Below are 26030 nucleotides of genomic sequence, written 5' to 3'. Positions count from 1 at the left end.
TAATTGCAGGCTGACCCTCTTGTTCTAGGATAAAAGCCAATGAGAAGAACTGCTCAGTGAATTGTTCATATTTTACAGAAACTTTACCCAACATTGCTAAAGGTTATTATCATTCATTACATTTTCTAAATAACTTAAATTTCATTCCCTCACAGTGTCAAGGGCTCCTTGGAGGGCTCTCTCAGTCTAATCCAGTAGCCAAGTCCAGACGCAGACAAAGGGATTCTTTTCAAAGCTTTATTCTTCTTTTACAACTTACAACTCTACAGGTAGCAACTAGATCTGAGCAGCAGCATCCCTATGCCCTAAGTTGGAACAGTTGGTCCCCATTTGAAAAGCAGCTACTGGCAGTCCCCTGAATATAAGGACTAGGGAGAATCCCTCCCCTTTTCCCTTGGATCCTCTGGGCGCAACTGTTCTTTGACTGCCAACTGGGCGCTACGCCTCCTTTCCGCGCTCTCCATTTGGTGCCGCTCTCTGCGTCTGCGCTGCGCATCCAACCAGTCTGCTATCGGTGCTGGGTCGCTCCCTGGACTGCTTTCTAATCTAGGAATGTGGGTGGGAGGAATCTCTGTCAGCTGCGGGCCCTGGGAAAAAGGGGCGCGCTCCTCTCCCAGGAGCGACTGCTCTTCCTCTGAATCAGAACTACTCTGGAATTCTATGGGCTCAGTGTCCACCCTGACACACAGTAACCAAGGTTCACTATTCTATTCTCCTCTGATAAACGTGATGACCCTTGGCCTTCCTGTCAACCGTGGAGCCAGGGGGAAGGAACCAGGCTATCACCCCCACAGTTCCACTGTACTTCTGAGGTGCTCCAAGTATCTCAGAAACATAACAAAACAGGCACATGCCCTAGCTCTCACCTAGGAGAATGTCCTAGAAGTTGCATGGTACTTGGGATACTTGGAAGGTATCCCTGCCTGTCCACCAATCTGCCAGCCCCCTTGCACTAAGTGACCTCGCACAACGTCTTGGAAACCCAAGCAACCACATGGTAGGTTTTGAAGACCTCATAGGCAGATAGTCTGCAGTGCCCCTATATGCCTTGCCATAAGGCTAGCCTAACAACTGCGAGGGGAATTGGCGGGGATTCCTAAGTCCAAGGTCACAGCACCATCTCCAACCGCGGATCTAGGAATCTGAAAAATCCTACGGCCCCCCAGACACTGTCTAGGGGCCATGGGATTACTCCCTTATTCTTACAGCAACTCTAGTAATGTGTAAGCCCCACATTTTGGAGGCTGGAAGAGGTTATCTTGCCTTAGGCCATCTATTGCAGGGATGGGGAAAAGGCAGATTGGGATCTACTGGTTGATCTGCAGTAGATCACAAGGGTTTCTGATTTCTATTGTCCAACAACTGAAACTAAGAAGCCTTTCCCCCTAAATTAATCACTGAAAAAGTGACTAATGTAGGGCATGAGGAAGTGATTTTCCCCACTAAAACTCACTGCAAAGAATGCTTTGGGGGAAAGCAGAAGTGCATTTTTGTGTGAAAGGGCTTGTGAGTTTGGTACTGATACCAATCACAAATTCCTGTTGTGAGCATGTGCTCAGAGGCACCCTGATCCTTAATGCTTAGCATATGTAAGCCCGCCTGAGACAGTATTTTGCACCTGACTCTGGGTGGCAGACTTCAGGGTTCTAGTGTAATGCAAAATAGATCCCACAAGCCTGGAATCTGCACATCCCTGATCTATTGGGTTCACAGCTAAACTGAGATTTGAAACTGGGGTGGGGTGGGGGAGCTTCCAGTCCTTGCTGTTAACCATTATGTTACACCAGCCCTCAAGTGTGCCAACAAATATCTGATCATCTGGAAACAAGTAATGGCGTAGTACTTGGACGATCATTTTCTGTACTCTGCCTCCCAACCTTCCTATGTCAATACATCTTAATGTGGCTGTTTGAACAATGTTTAATAATAAACAGATTTGAACAAGCCCAAGAATAAGAACAGAGGAACGGCTCTCATTGAAGACCAATACATGAGGCTTAAATGAAGGATCAGCAACCCTAATTCCCCGTATGACAGGGCTTTCCCCCTCTTCTAGGCTGTAATTATTTTATTTAGTATGTGTATATCCCATCTTTCTTCCATTGTGGAACTTAGGTGGGTTCCCAGGTGGCCTCTTATCCAGGCACTGAGCAGACCCAGACCTGCTAAGATTTGGCAAGGTGGATACACCATGTGCCCTCAGACCCTTGGACAATCAGAAGGAGGAAGTGTATGCATGTGTGTTTTGTGGATATACAAAGAACAGTTTATGTGTCCAAATACAAAACAGAAGCCCTGGTTACTTGAAACGCTTAGCAGAATCTCCTGGTCTTCCATGTTTGTTGCACACTCTCCATGCAGTCTACATCAAATGGGAGTGTAGCTCCCTCCCTGCCAGTGTAACCTTTGGTGGAGAACTACACTACCATTATGTTAAAAGATATTTCAAGGTGTGCAACGCATTCACCAGGTAAATAGACTGTTCTATGCATGTATTGGCTGTGCAGGTATTATTGGCTTTGGAATCCAGTTCCAAGTTTGTTTAGCCACACAAATGCACATGCACCTTTACTGGAAAAGAGTGATGGGTCATTCTGACAGTTTAACAACATATCGAAAGGCTGCACCACTGGCAGCACACCACCTCACACCACCTCCCAGAGTCAGCTGCACAGAATACGCAATAATAGTGTGTAATTAACAGGCACTTTCGCAACTCTTATGGAATTACCAGCGGTAGTGTAGGGGCAAAGTAGAAGAGAAAGGAAAGGGGTCCCAATGAAAGGCTAAACAAAAAGACTACATTGCACTGACGAAAAGCCTAGATGGGTTGCGCTGAATGAGACATGCACAACCCCTTTCTTGTTTTATGTATTTATTGCATTTACTCAAATTTATACATCATTTTCCACAGAGTTATCAAAGCTATGGACATACAATGTCATTACCATTAAAACAATGAAACATAACAATAAAACTGCACAATAATAAATAAATGCTAATCAACAGTAAAACTACACACTCTACTGTGTGCTACAGACCACAACTGACTGGGTCACACTTCAGGGAAAGCATGTGTGAAAAGATGGCTCTTAAGAAGATGTCTGAATGTCAGAACTGTGGAGGCCTGTCTAATGACAATTGGTAATGTGTTCCAGAAGGTGGATGCTAAACAATCTACTGCAAGCGCAGGACCATCAGAAGCGCTCCCTCCAATGATCACAAAAACCAGGCAGGGACAGAAGCGGTGAGGCAATCCCTAAGGGAACCTGGTCATCAGCTCCTTAGCATATGGGGCTACAAAAAGAGCTGGGAAAGAAGGGAGGGCGGAATTGGCATGGCCCATTGGTAACAGCTACTACTTTCACCTACCCTGAGACACCAGTTAAAAGACTGAAGGAATAGGTCAGATGATTTGGCTTCCTTGTGACAACAGGAAGGGCATGTTCAAACCAACACTTAGGGCCATTTCACACATTATGAAGGCAGCAAATGCAGCTTATCACCAACAGTCCTCCTGTCATGGAGGTGCAGCCAATCCTGGCTCCTGTGCAATACATGTGTTTGCAAAAATGGGGAAGGATCATAGCTCAGTGGTACAGCATATGCTTTGCATGCAGAAGGTCCTAGGTTCAATTCCTGGCATCTGCAGTTAAAAGGGTTAAGTACTGGGTGATGGGGAAAGACTCCTCTCCCTGGCACCTGGAGAGCAGCTGCCCATCAGTGCCCACAAAACAGCCTGCTCATCTCATATTAGGCAGTTTCCTTATGACTGCGACATCCGTGCTTTACATCAGCTTTCGCCAACCTGGTGCCCTCCGGATGTTTTGGACTCCATCTCCGATCAACCCCAGCCACCATGCCCAATGGTCAGGAATTCTGGGCTCTGTAGTCCAAAACATCTGGTGAGTGCCAGGCTGGGGTAGAGTGCTTTACATGTTTAGATATTCACCTAAAAACCATGAATGTATGAAGCACCCTTACACAAACACAGGAAGCTGCCTTATGCTGAGTCAGATCATTGGTTCATCTAGCTCAGTATTGTCAATACTGACCGGCAGCAGCTCTCTCCAGGGTTTCAGGCAGGAATTTTTCCTGCCCTACCTGGAGCTGTCAGGGATCGAACTTGGGACCTTCTGAAAGCAAAGTGTGTGGTCAATCACTGAGGTACCACCTCTCCTACCTCATGCTTGCTTTAATTATAGGGAACCCACCAAATGCTGGGGGGGGGGGAGAGGAGCAATTACCTTTTAGTGATATTACCTATTTATTGCCCCAGAACTAACAAAGAATGAAGGGGATTCACACAGTCTTCCCCACTTGGCATAACAAAGATACATAAAATCAGTTGGATATATTGCATCTAATGATTGGGATAGTGGGGGGTGGGGGTGGCAGGGAGGGGCAGGGAAAATCTATTACTACAGCCTCCCCAGTCTTCAGGCATTTTCACACTCTGAAGTAGTAAAATGCAACCCTTTAAAGAGTCCAGTTCATGAAGCAGCTTAATAGCAAAATCTCTAAGGGAGAGGCATTGTGTTGGCATCTTTGTTGGATACACCAGACTGGTTTAATTGTTATGTAAATTACACTTGCTATGCCATCAACTTTCTCTTAATGGGCCATTCATCACTGCAAAGTTTTCTTTGAAGGAACCAGCTGCTCTCCCTCAGAGGTCTCCCAAAACATCTTAGGTTTCAAAAAAACCTGAATTGCCCTGAAGTAAAATTAGAGATAGAGAAATCTCAAATTCACAAACTCATTTTACTCCTTCTATGCATGGAAGGAAGTTAACTAACCGTTAAATAGACTAAAGGTTGCTAACGGCCTGATTCAAGAGTCAGTTAATCCAAACTACCTGGACAACCCAATGATAAGGCTCTATATGTTGTTTTTTCCTTCAGTCGCTTTGGACTCTCCGTGACTTCATGGACCAGCCCACGGCCCAGAGCTTCCTGTTGCTCGTCACCTCCAGAATATCATCCATCCATCTTGCCCTTGGTCGGCCCCTCTTCCTTTTGCCTTCCACTTTCCCTAGCATCAGCATCTTCTCCAGGGTGTCCTGTCTTTTCATTATGTGGCCAGAGTACTTCAGTTTTGCCTTTAATATCATCCCCTCAAGTGAGCAGTCTGGCTTTATTTCCTGGAGTATGGACTGGTTTGATCTTCTTGCAGTCCAAGACACTCTCAGAATTTTCCTCCAGCACCACAGTTCAAAGGCTCTATATACTCTGCACTTAAAAGAAAAACAAACAAAACCCTCAAATAAACCACGGTGGCCAGGTTTGGATGACATGCTGCAACCCCATTAGGGGTTACATATTCATAGTGGCGGCCACACACACTGCTGCTCATCATGGATTAAACAAGCCCAGAGTGTCCTGTAAACCAGGTCATGGTGGAGAAAAATATGCACGTGCACAGACACCAGCAGATACATGCAGATCTATTTGTGTAATTTATACTGGGTTCAGAATTTGACTTAAGAATTATGGTGAGTGTCTGTTTTTAAGTGCAAAGGCTCTATATACTTTGCACTTAAAAACACACACTCACCGTAATTCTTAAGTCAAATTCTGAACCCAGTATAAATTACACAAACGAAAGAGATCTGCACGTATTTGCTGGTGTCTGTGCACGCACATATTTTTCTCCACCATGACCTGGTTTGCAGGACACTCTGGGCTTGTTTAATCCATGATGAGCAGCAGTGTGTGCAGCCGCTACTACGAATATGCAACCCCTGATGGGGTTGCAGGATGTCATCCAAACCCGGCCACCGTGGTTTATTCGAGGGTTAAAAAGTGCAAAAGCATGGAATTCAGAACTGGGCCTCAGTATCCTAAGAACTCCAATTTTTTTTTTAATCAAATTGAATTTGGGGAAATATTTTGAGGGCTCCACACAGTTTACATGAAGCACTGGCCAGGTTTCTTGGGATTCGCCATCACCCTGTGTAAATGAAATGTGTTGTAGAACATACCGAATATTCCCCTGCAGCTATGCATTAAATGGGAACATTAACAATAGTGGGCAAGCTGTTTCAAAGATGCTTGTCTGCCATTACTGAATTTCTCATTCTAAAACCCTCAATAAGTTTCTGAAGAACTCCTGTGCTTCCCAGAACACAGTTTAAAAACCACGGCTACAGCACAAGGATTCCTTCTCTTTAAGTACGCCAAGCTGTAAATTATCCAGCAGAGACCAATTGGGGCAGGGGCGGGGGAAGAGGGAGAGAGAGAGAGAGATGCACGCACACACTTTCTTACAGACCAGCAGGGATTATACCCCAGGTTTAAGCAGGACGGTGAGAAACTCATCTGGGTCCAGCTTCTAAGCTCCATCCTACTATAGTATTCTAGTAGAAACATTAATGCTGAGCTTCCAATAGTTTAACAAGCATTAATGCAGAACTAGGGAGCATCCACAACAAAATATTGTGCTGTCTTCCCAGCCCCTAATAGGAGTGGCTCCTGCTCCAAACTCCAGCCAACCTGAAACAGGAACCTCGTAATTTTGTTTGGGACTCACAGAGGCCGAGGAAAGGATTCGTAAAGTGTGAGGGAGGCGGGAGGACAAAGGGTTCAAAGGACACTTTTTATTTTCTACCATTCCTCTGTTGTTACACTATAAAGTCCTAAAGGACTTGGGATCAGGGCTGGCTGCCAGCAACAAACCTGAATTCTTTATTGCTATGCAGAGGGCAGGGATTCTGCAGAGTAGAAGCAACAAAAGGTGTTGTCCTTTTTCCTTTCCTTCTTTTTAAAGCCTCCACATGTACTGCACGATGGCAAGTTTAACCTCATGTCGCTGCTCTCTATGCTAATATAAGCTGCAGGTTTTAGCAGGTCAATGCCCTCATGCCCATTTTCCTCCCCCCAACCCCAATCCCCTCAACACTGTGGGAGTCCACTCCCCACACCATTCTGTACATCCTGGAGACCACTGAGCACAGGACATTAGTGAGCCATTTGTTGTTGTTTAATGTCTCTCTTTTAATTTACAAATATGTTTGTGTGTACTTAGGGAGACCAAGTATGTAGAAACCACTACCTTATTTTTAAGCGGTCCCATTTTGCTGTCCTACGGATAGGCATGGGGCTACCCAAGTTTGGTACTAGACGGAACAAGCAGGAACTGAAACAAAATGTTTCCATGTGGAATGCTCCTGTTCAGGGTTCCAGCCAAACATGCCCTCTTTCATAATACTCCATTCCATTTCCCCTCACCTAATTTTCCTCCTTTTCTTTCTTTCTTTGCCTCAACACACACTTGGCATTCTGTGGCCAAGCTACATGCTCAGTCCTCAGCTCAGTCCAGGTCCTGCCACAACATTTCGATGGGGTTTAGGTCCGGACTTTTGACTAGGCCATTTTAAAACATGGAATTTCTTCTTCCGCAGCCATTCTTTTGTAGATCTGCTTCTATATTTAGGATCATTATCTTGTTGCATGACCCACTTTCTGTTCAGCTTCAGCACATGGATGCATAGCCTGACATTGTCCTCTAGAATCTGCTGATACACTTCAGAATTCATGGTTGTGTTTAATGATGGCAAGCCGTCTAGGAACACTCACATTAGCCAAGGTGTGAGTGGGCTGCAGATCCTTGAATGTTACTCTGGGGTTCTTTTTGATTTCCTGGATGATGCACCGGTTTGTTCTTGGAGAGATCTTGGTAGGATGACCGCTCCTGGGTAGAGTGACTGACTGGTCTTAAACTTCCATTTGTAGACGATCTGTCTGACAGTGGATTAGTGGAGCCCCAAATCCTTAGAAATGGTTTTGTAACCCTTTCTAGACTGATGAGCAGCAATAACTGCTTTCTGCAGGTCCTCAGAGATCGTGGCATGACGTGTTACCACACAACAGTATGGTGAAAACCAAACTCACAAAGTTTCTTATCTTTTTATAGGGTGGGACCTCCCAAACTCACCCCTGAAGATCTACCTAATTACTTAAACACCTGATTATAATTATTCCCTTTAACTTAGCTGATGCAACTAGGGTTTCACTTACTTTTGCACATGCTCTGACTCTTAAGTACTGTTTGCCTAATTTATACATTGTTGTATTTCACAAGACATGGAATTGGTTAATATAAGCCCTATTGTATATTTAGAAAAGGACTGGTTTTCATTCACAAGGGCTATCACGATAAAACTATGGAATTTCTGTAATTAGCATTAGGGTTCACAAACTTTTTTCGCCACTCAACACGTTCTCTATAAACAGCCATTTTAGCAAAAGGCTGGATACACCCGATCTCATCTGATCTCGGAAGCTAAGCAGGGTCGGCCCTGGTTAGTACTTGGATGGGAGACCTCCTGGGAATCAGGCTTCCTGTACTGAGCAGGGGGTTGGACTCAACCGTCTTGTAGGCCCCTTCCAACCCTATAATTCTATGATTCTATATGCTACATATGGTTTAATATAATGCATGCAGGCTATGATCCTAAACATGTTTACTAGTGAGTAAGTCCCATTGGACTTTCAGCAGCCACACTGTAGAACATAATTCTAAGCCTGTTAATGGGACTTACAAATATACTACATAGTTTTATTTTGCTTCAGCTCCTCCACCAAACTTTGACTTCGGATAAAAGCGACCAGGGCACAAGAGTTCTTTAGTGGGATTATACAGGAGAAATCACACTGAAACAATAACTCAGCAACACCCAAAATATTAATTACTCAGTTAAGAGCTTAAAAATCCTTTTAATGCCCAATAAAAGCATGCATTTCATGAAAAATTAACCACCATAAGCAATGTACAAGCAGTGCTCCAAAAGCAGTCTTTGAAAAGGAGATGGATGTGCAGAAATGTTCATGGATAATAGAAAATGAAGAACCATAAAAGCTTAGCCTGTCCTAATGCACACTTTTAAGCCAATGGTACCTTGCGGGCAACTGACATGAACGTACAGATTCAAAGCCAACAAGAAATACTTTTGTATGCAGTGTTAATTTACAGGATCTAATGGTTTCCTGAATCCAATGGGAGAGACGCAAACTGAAACTTGCCAACTGTTGTTAATTTAAAGTCTACTCTACTAAGACTGTAAAACCTCAAGACAATGGGTGCTCAAACTTTCTACATTCAAGTGTCTCGTCTCGCTGCCATGGAATTCTTCCTGCACATCAGATTCTTAGGCATTTTACAGGTGGTCCTCTCAGGCCCAACATGAATGTTTCCAAATGCCAACTGAGACTTCTGACTAGAATATACCCAGTACTCCCACTGTGATTGCACATTGCAGAGGAAAGTGAATAGTTGTAGGCAAGCTGTCTTTCAGGGACACTTGTGCACCATTATTAACTTTCTCACCAACTATCAGTAATTATTCACAGAAAACTTTCCTCCATATACAGTCAGGGCCAGATATATTGGAACAAGGATAACTGTTTTGGCAGTTGGCCTCTGTACACCACCACAATGAAGTTGAAAGGAAACACACCCAGATGGGAGCGAAGTCAGGACTTTCAGCTGTAATTCAAGGGGTTGGACAAAGTGGGGCACTACCCATTCAGGAAGTACAGCCAGTGGCATACACACACACCCATCGTTGGTGGCTCATAAGTAACGGAACGAATGGCTGACAAGCAGCTGCATGGCCAGGTGTGGCCTGTTTCCTGGGTACCCCATGACCAATCCAGCAGATAAAAGGCCTGGAGGTGGTTCTGAGTGTTACATTTGCATTTGGTAGCTGTTCACTGGAACTCCCAACATGAGGTCCAAAGAGGTGTCCATGCGAGTGAAGGAGGCCATCATTAGGCTGAGGAAACAAAATAAACCCATCAGAGAGATAGCAAAAACAGTGAGAGTGGCCAACACAACAGTTTGGAACATCCTGAAAAAAGAAGGAATTAACTGGCAAGCTCAGCAACAGCAAAAGGCCGGAAGACCACGGAAGACAACTAAAGTGGATGACCGCAGAATTCTGCTCATGGTGAAGAGGAACCCTTTCACAACATCCAGCCACGTCAAGAACGCTCTTGAGGAGGTAGGCATGTCACTGTCAACATCTACAGTCAAGAGACAGCTTTATGAATGTAAATACAGAGGCTTTATAACAAGGTGCAAACCACTCATATCGCTCAAGAACAGACAGGCCAGATTAGCCTTTGGGAGGAGACACCCAAAAAAGCCTGCCCAGTTCTGGAATAAGATTCTTTGGACTGATGAAACCAAGGTCTGTTTCCTTTCAACTTCAATGTGGTGGTGTGCAGAGGCCAACTGCCAAAACAGTTATCCTTGTTCCAATATTTCTGGCCCTGACTGTTATATGCATCTTCCTATTCTGGCAGCTGGCTAGAAGAATGACATTCTAGCCAGGTGGCAACCCTATTCATAACCTAGCTCTTAGAGAGCCCCTTCTCAAGAGAAAGGCACAGAATATTTGGATATGTATGAGAAAGCAGTATGTATGTATGTATGTATGTATGTATTAAATTTATTAATCACCCATCTGGCTAGTCGCTCAGCCACTCTGGGCGATGTACAACAATAGAACAGTTTAAAACAATAAAATCCTACATTAAAAATATTGTATTTCTAAAAATACCCTAACCCACGCCAAATGCCTGCCTGAACAACCACGTTTTTAATGCGTGGTGGAAGCTCATTAAAGAGGGGGCATGGCGGAGTTCCCTAGGGAGGGAGTTCCACAGAGTGGGGGCCACCACAGAGAAGACCCTCTCCCTCGTCCTCACCACTCTAGCTGACCTGGCTGATGGGACAGAGAGAAGGCCATCCGAGGCTGATCTTGTTAAGCGGCCTGTCTGGTGTTGCTGGAGGAGCTCCTTAAGATAGGCTGGGCTGGAACCATATAGGGTTTTAAAGGGCAAAGCCAACACCTTGAATTTGGCCCGGAAAACAACTGGTAACCAGTGCAACTCCTTCAGCACTGGAATGATGTGATCTCGCTGGCGGCTGCCTTTAATCAGGCGAGCCGCCGCATTCTGTACCAGCTGCAGCTTCCGAACCATCTTCAAGGGTAACCCCATGTAGAGCACATTACAATAGTCTAAACGAGAGGAGACCAGAGCATGTACTACCGATGGGAGCAGATGGTCGGGAAGGTAGGGGCGCAGCCGCCGTATCAAATGGAGTTGGTACAGCGCTGTCCGGCTCACAGCTGACACCTGAGTCTTCATGGACAGCTGGAAGTCTAAAATGACCCCCAAGCTGCGGACCTGGTCTTTCAAGGGTAGCCGTACCCCATTCAACACCAGGTCAACATCCCCCAACCTCCTCTTGTCTCCCGCCAAAAGTACCTCAGTCCTGTCAGGGTTCAGCTTCAGCTTATTCCTCCCCATCCAGCCACTCACCATCTCCAGACATTTGGACAGGGATTCTACGGCCAACCTTGGTGAAGATTTGAACGAGAGGTAGAGCGGCATGTCATCCGCATACTGATGACACCGCACCCCCAAACCTCCTGATGGTAGTCCCCAGCAGCTTCACAAAGATGTTAAATAGTATCGGGGAGAGGATGGAACCCTGTGGCACCTCACAAGTGAGCTGCCACGGGTCCGAAACCCCCTCTCCCAGTGCTATCCTCTGGTACCTGCCGGAGAGGAAGGACTGGAACCACCGCAATACAGTGTCTCCAATGCCCAAACCCCCCAGGCGGTCCAGGAGGATACCGTGGTCAACGGTATCAAAAGCTGCTGAGAGGTTGAAGAGAACAAGGAAGGAGCATTCGCCCCTATCCAGAGCCCTCCTCATATCATCCACCAAGGTGACCACGGCCGTTTCTGTCCCATGCCCAGGCCTGAAGCCCGACTGAAAATGTAAAATGTAACAACAAAAGCCTAACAGTATCTGTCCTTATATGTAAAGGAGTGTTTCTGGAGTACCAAGGCACAGTGCAGTACACTAAGGGTGCAATTCTACTGCGATGATCGTAAGCCTCCGACCTCGGGTGGAAGGAGCAGCAGAGGTGATCTTTACCTCCCCAACCTCTGACCCTGCAATTTTGCTAGGAAGGCTTTCTTGCCCATCTAGCAAAAGCCTGAGAGGGAGGGAAGGAGGCTGGGGATGCCTCAGGATAGCTCATATCCTAGCCTCTCCAGTCTCTCCCCACCACCCCCAACACCTTTTCCCTCTCTCTGAGGTTGCATTTCCAACCTCAGAGAGGCAGCCGGCATGGTTGTTTCCACCCCAGCTGCAAGGGGGAGAGGGGTCAGAGCTCCGATTCCTAGCTCCGAGGTCAAAGCACTGTCTCTGACCTCGGATCTGGGAATCCAAACTATCCTATGGCCCTATCATAGACACTATCTAGGAGCCATAGGATCGTTCCCTCTGGCTGCAACCCTATACCCACTTACCCGGGAATCAGTGCTATTGAAACAATATGTACATTCTATTCTGCAGCTATTAACACTGGTTTAGAGATAACCACTGGCTTAGTCGCCAATGGTGTGGAGAGTCTTCTCCAGGCAATTAGTTAAGGCAACTTTAGCCACCCATTTTGCAAGTACAACCAAAGCCATTCAAGGTTGTTGCTAAAGGGTTACTAATCTGTATTCAACCACCATGAGTATGCACCCTTAATATCCCTGGCTAGAGCTACATATTTATAAGTAGGGGAAGCTGATCTGTAAGTACCCATTTTAACTGGCAACTTAAAAAAACCCTTAAAAGTTGAAAAAAAAAATATTGAAGGGACTATTTGCAAATGGCTCACACTATACAAAACCACTGATTTAAATGGGACTCCAACAGGAGCTGCCTGAAGTTGTATTCTTTGACATGCAAGGTCATGAAGGAGTAAGGGGAAAACTCCCAAACGCTCAAGATGTGCTCTCAACCACAGATGCCACATTTCCACTCGGAACTGGAGACAGGAAACTGGCTCCTCTGCATCTGTGCCGCTCTAAGCCAAACAGGGATTGGCTCTGTTATGAATTTCAGGATACAGCGCCTTTTGGCTCCACAAACACAGAACACACAGACATTGCTGGCTCACAGACACACAGCCAGAAGCAACTCCAGAACTAGATCAGCACATGTCAGGTGGTTTGACGTGATGCTGGGCAATTGGAGTGGTCCATCCCAGAACAAACAAAGCCAGCTAGAGACAGCTGCCCAATTCCCCAAAATGGTTTAACCACTATCTAAAGGCTCCTTCTTTTCCCCTCTCTACAATACATTCCAAACTTGGCTTCCCCAGTCCTTGTGGTTTCCAACAACTGTGAACAGAAAAACATAGCAAGGGCCCCTGCTGGATTGGACCAAAGGTTCCTCTAACTCAGAATGTAATTTCCTAGCTCGGGACCCAAGCCAGACGCTACTGGGAAGTTTACAAGGAGGGAACGAAAGCATCCTTCCCCTATTGCAGGGGTCGGGAACATCAAGTCCAGGGGCTAAATCCAGCCCTCTTGCGGGTGGAATCTGGCCCTCCAGGGTTCCCTAGATGGCCATAACCTCCTTCCGTGGCTTCACCCCTTTTCTCCCAACCACCCATCATTTGGTGGTTTCCCCGCTTTTGTGCAGTTTTTCACCACAATCTAAAAGTTTGAAATGCTCTCCTAGTTACTGGCAGTAAGAGCTTTAAGCAGAATGTGTTAGTCTTTTTGGCTCTGCCTCCTTTTGCTTTTGGAAAGCGGCCCCTGAAATCTTCTCTGAAGTGGAATTTGGCCCTTTGGCTGAAAGTTCTTCAACCCTGTCCAGTTATTTGACCAATTGGTATTCCGAGATAGACTGCATCGAAATGGGGAGATTAGATTTAGCTATCATAGCTAATAGCAGTTGACAGGGTTGTCCACCATGAATTTGTACAAGACCTTGAAGTTGACACATATAATAAACACACACACACAACCAACTTTTGTATTAAAAACCAATTACTGGAATAAGTTAAAAGAAACAGGCATATTTGCATAAATGTTGTAATCCTGAATTTAAAAAATTGCATTGCAGAAGTTCTTTGGGAGTCTAATTCCTCACCCAAATTAATAAAAGTTGGAGTCTTGTTATAACACTGTTGCTGAACAGGGTCCAGGACTAGATCTTCAATTCAAGTCCCACTCCAGGATGGTGTTAGGTAACAAATATATTCCAAAATCCTTATTAGGGCAATACCTTTATTAGGCTAACCAACATGTAACAAAATCACGTGCACATGACTTTGTGACATTCTGATTAGTCTAATAAAGGTACTGGCCTAATATAGATTTTGGATTTTTTTTTAGGGCCAACATGGCAATCTTTTGTTTGTTTTTTTACCATGTATTTCTGATTTCTATGAGTCAAGATCTGTGGAGAGTTGAGTAAATATTTAGATTCTTAGGTGCAAACATCACTTTTTATGTGTTTGAGTAAATTTTCTAGCCCTGCCCTGGGCCTTCCCTTAACTTTATCAAAAATAAAAATACAGAATTCAAATTGTTGCCAAGCAAAGAGATAATTTCAGCTGGAAGCAAATGGTAATTCCAAATGTCTTAAAGTACGGTTCTAAAGCATAAACACTTTCATCAACAGAAATATCACCTCACTTGCTCCATCTCTGAAGATGGACAATTCTCTTCCAAAACAGGTTTAAAATATTCAAGGAGTTCCCTCTGGTGCCTCTGCCTCCCAGTTGAAGCTTGCACTATAAGCACCCTGGAGCAGGAACTTTTTGTTTGCTTGTTTATAGGAACATAGGAAGTTGTCTTATGAGTCAGGCCATTGGTTGAACTAGCCCAGTATTGTCAACAGTGCCTAGCAGAGGCTCGCCAAGATTTCAGGCAGGATTCTTTCCTAGCCCTACCTGGAGATGCTGAGGATTGAACTTGGGATCTTCTGCATGCAAAGCAGGGGCTCTACCACTGAGCTACAGACCTTCCCATAATGTTGCTTAGAAAAACACCAGCATATTAGTGAAAAAATAAATAATAGATACAGTTCAAAAAACACACAAAGAAACACCAAAATCAACGTTAAACAGTTTTCTGTCCTGTTGATATCATCGGAGTGATTGAAATAAATGCTTGAGTCTCTTGAAATCAATAGAACAAAAAGTAACTATCTAAATCATAGACATAACACTGAATTCAGAGTAATCTTAAGAGGAGGAAAAGGGACATGATTTAATTTTTTCTACTTGAGCTTATACTGTGCAGTGAATAGGAAACAGAACATCAGATGAAAATGATTAGAAAATAGGTATGTACTTAAGAAACAGTTCTGGTTTTGCACTGGTGGTTATGTGGTCAAAATAGTTTTTCAGAGAACAGAGCTTGCTGTCCTCTCTTACCCTGGGCACATGCACACCTATATGGATCCTGATAACATCATTTTAACCACAAGAATGAAGCATCTAGGAGGCTTGTGAGGTCATCAAAACACACGAAAGCAGAATCATGATGTGCAGTGCTTTTAGTGACATTGTTCAGCCCTGCAGCTTAAAAGACTGCAGCTGGTCATTTCTGGTTTTCCAAATATATGCTTTTTAAAGTCAAGCTATCAAGAAAAGGAATATGAGAAATAATATCCACCTCCATTCTGGTTTGCAAACTGGACTTAACATGCCTCCAGTATCAACTGGGTCTTTTAAAATGCCTTAATAAAAAGCTCAGACACATGCAACAGCAAATATAGGTCACAATGTCACTCAAGTGGTTAGCTGCTGACTTTCCAACCACAGGGGTATTGAGTGTGCTCCTCCTACACACACCTCCAAATCTGGCACAAAAGAAACACAAACTGGTATCAGGCCCCATACTTCTCCAAGACAAATCAAGCAATTTTGTAATCCAACAAACAGATCTATTTCTATAACTAATAGTATCCTAGAGAATGGGAATTTCCAGTTAACCATCAGTGTTTTTTTTTTAAAAATTCAGCTTTTACTTCAAGACCTGCCTTCCAGCTGAGTTTGCTTCTTACTGATCAGTGACCTCTAAGAAACTGCCTCCCGTTTTAGTAATCGTGTTTTAATTATTTTGCCTCTCTTTTAGTATTTGTGCTTTAATTATTTTTCACAGTTATGTTGTTTAATCTGTGAAGTATACACATACAACAACAACACAGCTGTGAAAGATGACCCTACTGATCAGCAGTGACATTCTATCTGAAGCAGAGCATAAACTCACATGGCTTATGGAAGCGACACAGTAGACCCTGCTAAGGTTCCACTGAGCTATAAAATTCTGCTAATCCAGAGACACAGTTTCTAATAGAGATGGATAATAGAACACAGAAAAACAAATGGCATTTTCCTAATGTATCCAATGTAAATGGCTATACAGCAAGGCAGAAGTCAGGGATATTTGATGTGAATTTCCTAATTGTGTTGCAAATAATTAAACTTATATAGGAACTTCAAATGTTTCCTCATAGAAGTATTTGGCACAGAAATTACCTATCACATATCAGTTTGGCAAGTGCACTTACAATTCACATTATCTTTCCAGTAACAATGAAGTGTTTTTGTTCTTAATATTTTAAAAAAAACATATTTCACCAGCTGTATTCCATCACTATGGGCCTGTTTGTATTATCACGGACAAGGCAATAAGCTACGGTGGCTTATCCCCCCACCCCCCCACCTCATCATGCGAACCTGGTCAGTATAACCAGCTAGTTTGCAAAACAGACTAGCCACGTTCACGCAAAACATTAAGCCAGAATTGCTGAGAACTCTAGCTTAATGGTAACAAGTAAGTGTGCTGGTGCATGCTGTCCGATTGCTTTGGCGCCTCCTCCAAGTGAGCACAGTTGCAGTAACCAGGAATTTATTGCCATAGACAGCTTAGTGTTACTTCCAAACCTGGACTTTGGTTTGTCGGTCCTCTAACAAGCTAGGATCTAGAAGCCAATGACAAACTCTGGCTTCAAACTCTGGCTTGTTAGAGGACCGAGACGCCAGGAGTCTAGGTTCAGACATAACACTAAGCTTTCTATGGCTGGTAAATTCCTGATAAGTATAGCAGTTCCGCTTACAAGAGGAGTCAAGGGGAGCATACACTAGCATACTTGCTCATTACCAATAAGCCAGAATTCTCAGCAATTCTGGCTTAGTGTTTTGTGCAAACGTGGCCTAAATATCCGCCTCAGGGAGACTGGAAATTAATGCCAAAATGTTTGACTTGTTTTCAAATCCCTCCCCCCATGACAGAAACAGAAAATGACTACAGTGACATACGGCCACAACTTCTGGTACAAATGGAAAGATACCAATGGCCATATTCTCTTTGGGTGCAGAGTGGTGTCGCTCTATCCCTTGGCATCTCTATGCTGAAAACCATGGAGTAGGAAATCATTTCCATTTTAGACAAGAAGCGTGGATAAGGATTGTGATGTATTCTTGTCTATCTCCATGACTGCCGTGTTTCAATGCCAACTCCCCATCTGTAAAACAGGAATGACCACCTACTTCACAGAGTTGTATCAAGGGCAAAACGACAACATGAAAAATAAATAAGCACTTTGCACATTCAAAGTGAGTCTTGCTTTCAACCGTTTGATTCGATTGCTGCTCGATCAGTAAGTGACAGGTTTCAAACACAGGAAGAGCCCTGCTGGATCAGACCATGAATACACTTAGTCTGGTATCCTGTTTCCCACAGCAGCCAGCCAGATACTTTTGGAAACAGGGCACGAAAGCAACAGCCCTCTGTCTTACCAAAATTGCAAGGCATCAGGGCGAATGACAAACAAAATCACACATAGGAAGGTATATGATGAACATATATTACAGAAGTTGATTCCCCCCCTACATTTTTCCTTCTAGTATTTGTTAGAAGCAACAGATATGTAGAGTTCATTACACGAACAAGCAATTATACCCATACTCCATGCACTTCCCTTCCCCAGTAGGACACAAACAAACTTCATTTTTATGCATCCTCCAGGGCTGAGTGAAACAACAGCCAGCAAGAATCATTTCTATATTTGAGGCCTGAACCCTGGTATGCCCTAAAGAACACAGGAAGAACTGAAACTGTTTACCTTCAAGAAACTAGAGGGCAAATTCCATTCAGGAAAAAAGGGGTAGTTGCGTCATCTGTTTTACAACTCAGAAAGGGAGGGGCATGAAGGCTATTTACTCTGATCACCAACAGTGGTTGAGAAGGCATTTTATTCTTCAGGGCTCCTAGATGCATAAAAATCAGTAAATAAACCCCTCCCCATTAAGGGTTTGAAAGGAGAAAGGCTCTCTCCCACCTCAAAAAAGAGTAGAGGCTGCTTGTTTCACCCTCCTTTAATTCAGCACAAAGCTTACAATTCAGTAAAGGAAGTAACAAGGCACAGAAGAAATGTACACAAGTAAACTAAGAGCTTATGGGAGAAGTACAAGAATGCCGCTGGCTCCAAGAAGGGAGGGGGGAAAGTCGGCTTGTTTTACAAGGAGAAATTAATTACACTGACATAGTCCAAGGGTATCGCCTTCTAAAAAGAAACATTTCAAAGCCTAAATGCCTCAGAGAACGCAAGTGGCTGGGGATTTATAACTAAATTACTAAACACAAGAAAACACCCTGCAGAAAAAGAAACTTATTTTTTTTAAAAGCATTTATTAAAGAGGAGGCTGGTGAGCAAAAGAGTCAGACCCTTAGGTCTCTGGTGATGGAGGTGCATTGTACTATGTCCTCCACACACCCCTCCAAATGTCAAGTTTTAAGATACTCATAATATGGCATAGCTAAACAACATTGTGTATGTTGTGAAAAGATATTAAAAATAAATATGCTGGGGGATGACACCTCATACCAATACGCCAGTGATTTTCAAAACTTTCTACCTTCAGGGCAGTCTTTTCACTTCGACTAGTCAGCCAAGGAATCACTGCTTGTCTGCTGGCCCTTAGCAGTGGCACCCCCAGGCAATATAAAAGCTTCTTGGACACATTCTCAGGCGCACACTCAATTCACATGGAGCACTGGCCAAATTTATTGGGTCTCATGATTGCCCCTGGATGAATTAAGAGTACTGCCTTGAACGTACCCAAGACTATCTTGGAGCTATGCATTGCAGGAAAAGATCATTAATGGTTGGCAAGCTATCTTTCACGGAAGTACGTCCGCCCTTACTGATCTTCAAATTCCTTTCAAGGAACCTCCTCGAGGTTCCATGAAATATTGTTTGAAAACCACTGCAATGTGCTGCCACGTTAATTGCCAATAGCCACGTTAATTCCGAATGCTACCAAGAGAGCATGTAATGGTGGCACAGGAGGAAGCCAAGAGGGAACCTGTTTGTGCCCCAGTCCCTAGCGGAGCATCTCCTACTAGTAGGGTTGCCAGATCATCCTGCTCCAACAAAAAAGGAGGCAGCTGCAGCTTCTCTTTCCCCACTCTTCCCCTTTGCCCATTCTCCTCTCCAACCAGATTGAGGAAGCAGGGCTCTCGCTATGCTCCTCAGCAAGCAGGTAAGGGAGTGTGAGGAGACCAGGGGAGGAGCAGGAGAAGGTACGGCTACATAGCTTTTTCAGAGACAGGTGGGATCTCCAGGTCATGACTTGGCTGCCCCCTCCTACTGGAAAGACTAGGGACTGCAGATTCTTGCATCATAACTTTGCTTTCTCCATAGAATCCAAAAGAGTAGCACATAATTCCTCATATAATTTGTCCATTCTTTATGAACTGAGGCATTTCCCTTTCCCTTTATCCTACATAAAGTGTATCCCTGGATAGATACACAGCTGTTGCTCCTTTTCTATCTGTGGAATTCTTTCTCCACCCCCACAAACCAACATCCCTCAGGAATTTCTCTCTTCCCATACTGACTACCTATTCCCCAAGGAGCAGAGATATCTAATACTACCAGTCTTGCCTCCGGGATGTTCTATTCTGGCTATTTAATGTATAATTAGCACCAACTATGCTCTTTAGGATCAAAGAATAATTGCCTTTCCCCACACCTTCCACAGCAGTCTGCTGGCTAAGACAACTTTTTTTCCTCCTACAACTTCCCTTTCATTCAAAAATTAATTTCCTTCTTGCATATTTCCATCACATTCTCCACAGATAACTTTTTCTCCCAGACATGTTCTATTGGATTAAAAACTACATTTCCATTATCAGAATCATCAATTTTTGTAACTACATTCTCTTCCAAGGGAACCCCATTTCTACACATCTGCTTCAGGGGCTCCTGTCTCCCTCAAATGGGAAGCCTCCAAACTTAGGACATCAGGCCTAGTATCCCCCGTCCCACACACACACTTTATTTGACTCATGGCATCCTTTTTCCCCTCTCAAGGTTGAGAAGTTCCCCCACCTTTTCCCACTTCACTCAAATGCCTCACCTCAAGATGGGAAATGCTTCTCCTACAATTTCCACCTCACGTACTTCCTCTTCGGTTGGGATCCCCCAAATCCCTCTCTTTCCTTCACATATAGTTCCCCTACTGATATGTCATAATTTGATCCAAGGTTCACTTTCAAAACAGTTTTAAACACCTGGGACTCGGCCATGAAACATGTGTTAGTGATGCAAGTTAACTTCGCAAGACCAGGATTCATTCCCAACTTTTCTCTCCATATAGAATAACCGCAGGCAGCCTCTCAGACATCAGGGATGGGGGTTGGGAAGCCCTAATCAAAGCAAGCTTGAGTCCAAATATATCTTAAATGGTAAGCACTGCCTAGCCAGAAGAAGAAGACGACTATTCACATGGTCTTAATTTGAGCCAGTCCCCCCCACCCCCAAACTTGTTATGAATTAATTTCAAGGGACAACCCGGAAATACCTGAGGTAGTTATAAAGAAGTATTCTCAGTAACCAAAATTGGTCTCAACACATGCAATATTTGTGTGTGGGATTTCTGCCCCTCTCCATTTCCCTTACAAACAAAATTTTCCTTGCATTTGCCAGGTTTTCCTCCTCATAGCCAAGGCATGGAACACTGTGAGGTAACAAGGAAAAGAGTGCTTTCAAGCATATGCAGAAAGCAGGCGGCCCAGAAGAAGGAACTGCATCCGAGGTTAGGGAAGTAAGGCATCCAAGACTGCTGAAGCCCCAGAAAATAAAAATAATCCAGTGATCAATATGGATGATTTCTTCCCTGCACACACACCCAAATCCAATTCTGCTCCACTGAGTAACTACACCTAGCAAGATTGCCAGATGATGGGCAGGCCACCTATTTATGCTTTTCACCGCCACTACCTATCTACCTGAGATGGGGGGGGGGGGAGTGAAAGCTCAGAAAAGAAAAGTGAAGAAAACCTGTGCTCTTGGGTAGGCAGGCTTGAGCTCTAGTACCTGTTTTGTTCTATTAATAGATTGAAGAAAAATTAGCCACAGACAGGAGATGGTACACGTGATGATCACCAATTCCTTCCTAGGAAGGGAGAACCTTCCTACAGTAGGACACTTGCTCCACTCCAAAGACACCACTCACACACCCTAGTTTCCCTCTCTCAGAACTGAAGCCCCTTTCACTCCCTCCCACCTCCCCAAAACATACCAGCTCACATGCAAGTTCCCTCCTCCTAAGACCCATCAACCCGCACATGGGGTCTCCTCCCTTCTGAAGACAGAAACCCACGCTGAGTCCTTCCTCGGCATGGACACGTCTTTCTTTCCCACCCCCACCTCCATTTTGCAAGACCTACCAACCCACATGTCGTCTTCCCCCTTTCACAGTGAGTGTAAGTTTCCCTTACAAAACTACACATATAAGTGTGTGGGTTTCTCTTCAGAACGGGCATATTAAACCCATGCATGGGTTCCCCCCATCAAAAGAGGAATCTTTTCGCCCCTTCAGACACATCAACACATCTGTATGGCTTTCCATCTCCAGGGGGACACCCTTTCTTGAGATCTATTCCACCTACACATGATTTCCCCCGGGGTCTTGCCTTCCATTTCCACCATTCACAAGACCCAAAAACCCATATGTGGATCCCCCTCTCAAAATTACGTGTGAGTTTTCACTCTCACAGATTCACAAAACATAAGTGTGGGCTTCCCCTCAGGTTAGACACCGTTTTTTAAAGTAATTCTTACATGCACATGTTTAATTCCCCCACCCCTTCAAATCTGGGTTCCCCTTGCTTTTCTTCCCCCCATTCTCAAGATCCACTAACCCATACACAGCTCCCCTCCCATTACACAAAGTATGGGTTTTCACTCCCACAGACACTCCCCTTGTTGGCACTGGCCGCAGACACACAAAACACATGTGTTTGTTTCCCCAGGCTCTCTGGGCTCAACTTTCCTAAGACACATACCTTAATCCCACATGCGAGTTTCATCCCCTTTCCCAAGACCCATTAACTCATATGCAAATTTTCCCGCTCAAGACAAACACACATATACACACATGTGTGGGTTTCCCCTCAGGATAGTCCCCCTTTTCCCAAGACCAACCCAGCACACATGAACCTCTCCAACCCCCTCAGAGTCCCCCCACTTTCTCCTCCTGCTCTAACCCCTATTCTCAAGGACCCTAAACCCATGGCTAAGTTTTCCCTCTCAAGACACATGCGCACACACACACACGTGTGTGGGTTCCCCCTAAGATTGTCACCCATTTCTCAAGACCCCTTAAGCCCATCACACATATAACCACCTCCCAACTCCCTCAGAGTGGAGCTCCCTTTCTTTCTCCTCTTCCTCTAACCCCTATTCCCAAGACCCATAAACCCATGCTGATGTTTTTCCCCATCAAGACACATAAATACACACTTGTGAGGGCTTCCCCTCAGGGTGGTCCCCGTTTCCCCAGACCCCTTCAGCCCGCCATACCCGTGCACCTTCCCAGACCCTTCAGAGCCCCCGCTTCTTCCTCCTCACCTAACCCCTATGCCCAAGGCCCATAAACCCATGCTGAAGGGTTCCCTCACAAGGCACATAAACACACGCATGGACACGTGTGCGCGTTTCCCCTCAGAATGGTCCCGCTTCCCCAGACCCCTTCAGCCCACCACATGCTTGCGCCTTCCCAGTCCCTTCAGAGCCCCCCCTTCTCCCTCCTCACCTAACCCCTATTCCCAAGGCCTATAAACCCATGTTGAAGGGTTCTCTCACAAGGAACATAAATACACACTTGTGTGGGCTTCCCCTCAGGGTGGTCCCCGCTTCCCCAGACCCCTTCAGCCCACCACACGCTTGCGCCTTCCCAGACCCTTCAGAGCCCCCCCTTCTTCCTCCTCACCTAACCCCTATGCCCAAGGCCCATAAACCCATGCTGAAGGGTTCCCTCACAAGGCACATAAACACACGCATGGACACATGTGCGCGTTTCCCCTCAGGATGGTCCCGCTTCCCCAGACCCCTTCAGCCCACCACACGCTTGCGCCTTCCCAGACCCTTCAGAGCCCCCCCTTCTCCCTCCTCACCTAACCCCTATTCCCAAGGCCTATAAACCCATGTTGAAGGGTTCTCTCACAAGGAACATAAATACACACTTGTGTGGGCTTCCCCTCAGGGTGGTCCCCGCTTCCCCAGACCCCTTCAGCCCACCACACGCTTGCGCCTTCCCAGACCCTTCAGAGACCCCCCTTCTTCCTCCTCACCTAACCCCATGCCCGAGGCCCATAAACCCATGCTGAAGGGTTCCCTCACAAGGCACATAAACACACGCATGGACACGTGTGCGCGTTTCCCCTCAGGATGGTCCCGCTTCCCCAGACCCCTTCCGCCCACCACACGCTTGCGCCTTCCCAGACCCTTCAGAGCCCCCGCTTCTTCCTCCTCACCTAACCCCTATGCCCAAGGCCCATAAACCCATGCTGAAGGGTTCCCTCACAGGGCACATAAACACACGCATGGACACGTGTGCGCGTTTCCCCTCAGGATGGTCCCGCTTCCCCAGACCCCTTCCGCCCACCACACGCTTGCGCCTTCCCAGACCCTTCAGAGCCCCCGCTTCTTCCTCCTCACCTAACCCCTATGCCCAAGGCCCATAAACCCATGCTGAAGGGTTCCCTCACAGGGCACATAAACACACGCATGGACACGTGTGCGTGTTTCCCCTCAGGATGGTCCCGCTTCCCCAGACCCCTTCCGCCCACCACACGCTTGCGCCTTCCCAGACCCTTCAGAGCCCCCGCTTCTTCCTCCTCACCTAACCCCTATGCCCAAGGCCCATAAACCCATGCTGAAGGGTTCCCTCACAGGGCACATAAACACACGCATGGACACGTGTGCGCGTTTCCCCTCAGGATGGTCCCGCTTCCCCAGACCCCTTCAGCCCACCACACGCTTGCGCCTTCCCAGACCCTTCAGAGCCCCCCCTTCTCCCTCCTCACCTAACCCCTATTCCCAAGGCCTATAAACCCATGTTGAAGGGTTCTCTCACAAGGAACATAAATACACACTTGTGTGGGCTTCCCCTCAGGGTGGTCCCCGCTTCCCCAGACCCCTTCAGCCCACCACACGCTTGCGCCTTCCCAGACCCTTCAGAGACCCCCCTTCTTCCTCCTCACCTAACCCCATGCCCAAGGCCCATAAACCCATGCTGAAGGGTTCCCTCACAAGGCACATAAACACACGCATGGACACATGTGCGCGTTTCCCCTCAGGATGGTCCCGCTTCCCCAGACCCCTTCAGCCCACCACACGCTTGCGCCTTCCCAGACCCTTCAGAGACCCCCCTTCTTCCTCCTCACCTAACCCCATGCCCAAGGCCCATAAACCCATGCTGAAGGGTTCCCTCACAAGGCACATAAACACACGCATGGACACGTGTGCGCGTTTCCCCTCAGGATGGTCCCGCTTCCCCAGACCCCTTCAGCCCACCACACGCTTGCGCCTTCCCAGACCCTTCAGAGACCCCCCTTCTTCCTCCTCACCTAACCCCATGCCCGAGGCCCATAAACCCATGCTGAAGGGTTCCCTCACAAGGCACATAAACACACGCATGGACACGTGTGCGCGTTTCCCCTCGGGATGGTCCCGCTTCCCCAGACCCCTTCCGCCCGCCACACCCGTGAGCCTCCCCAGACCCCCTCAGAGTCTCCCCTTCTTCCTCCTCCTCCTCCTCCAGGCCCCCACAAACCCGTGCCCAAGCCCCCGCCACACACACACACACGCACACACACGTGCGTGGGCTTCCCCTCGGGACGGCCCCCAGGCCCCTCCGCCCGCCACACGCGCGAGCCTCCGCGCGGCCTCCCCCCGCGCCCAGCGCCCGGCCCACGCGCGGGCGGCTTCGCGGCGCACCGGCCCCGCCGCCCGGCACTCACTGCGGGGGCAGCTGCAGGGCCGCGCCGCCCCGCCGCTGGAAGGCGCCGTCGACGAAGACGCCGTTCTTGCCGAGGCAGCGCAGGTAGAAGTGGGGCGCGCGGAAGGCCAGCTCGAGGTGGCGGCGCGAGATGAAGCTCGAGTGGCCCATGTTGACGTCCACCGAGCCCTGCGACGAGTTGCGGCCTATGGTCACGGCCGCCTGCCGCATGAGGAACTCGAAGTCGCGGCCCTGCAGCCGGGCCAGCGGCGCCGGCAGCAGCGCGGGGCCCGCCGCCGCCGCCGGCGCCATCAGCGCCGCCGCCGAGGCCGGCAGCAGCAGCGGCTGCGGCGCGGGCGGCGGCGCGGCCGCGGCGGCGGGGCTGCAGGGCGCCGAGCGCAGCGCCAGCAAGGCCCGGGCCCCGCTGCCGTCGTCCCCGACTTCAGCCATGTTCCCAGCCAGCGTGCAGCAGCCGACACCGCCGGCCTCCGGGGCGGGGCCGCAGGGGGGAGCGGCCCCGCTGCGGAGACGCCTCGCCCGGCTCGGCAGCCTGCGCTGCGCCGCGCCGCGCCGCGCTGCGCCCTGCCGCGCTGGCTGCTTCCCCTTCCTTTCGTGTGAACGCGTGCGCGCGTGTCGGAGGGGCCGTGGCAGCGAGGGGCGTGTGCAGCGGCAACTTCCCTCGCTTTGCCGCCCGCCCGCCGCAACGGCAACGCGCGTGTCTCACACAGCGCGCACACACGCGTGCAACGGGCGGAAACCGGCCAGGCGCTCGCGCTGCCTCCGCGTGGCACGGGAAAACAAACAAGTAAACAAACATCTCTCTTCCTCCCCCCCTTTTTGCCACTCCTCCCTTAGAGCGAAAGGGGGGGGAGTAATTCCAGAAATGGGTGTGTGTCTGTATATGTCGGTGCAACGTCAGCTGCTT

The 26030-nt window shown here is 47.1% G+C and overlaps 1 protein-coding gene across 2 annotated transcripts in view; it reads right to left on the bottom strand.

The window, feature by feature from the left end:
• Positions 1 to 25823, bottom strand: part of FOXK1 (forkhead box K1) — a 92123-nt gene extending 66300 nt beyond the window's left edge. The window contains exon 1 of one of the 2 annotated variants that reach the window (XM_084818293.1): positions 25128 to 25823. In XM_084818293.1, coding sequence (XP_084674419.1) covers positions 25128 to 25555 — 428 coding nt within the window. In that variant the 5' untranslated portion in view covers positions 25556 to 25823. The remainder of the gene's footprint in view (positions 1 to 25127) is intronic. The other variant, XM_084818291.1, reaches the window with a different exon arrangement.
• Positions 25824 to 26030: the final 207 nt, after the last annotated feature.

This window comes from Heloderma suspectum, chromosome 12 (genome assembly GCF_057233095.1).
Source record: "Heloderma suspectum isolate Gila_16-S chromosome 12, 16-S_ref, whole genome shotgun sequence".
Classification (NCBI taxonomy): Eukaryota; Metazoa; Chordata; class Lepidosauria; order Squamata; family Helodermatidae; genus Heloderma; species Heloderma suspectum.
The sequence above is the reverse complement of the archived record's forward strand: the minus strand, read 5'-3'. Positions and strand labels throughout refer to the sequence as shown.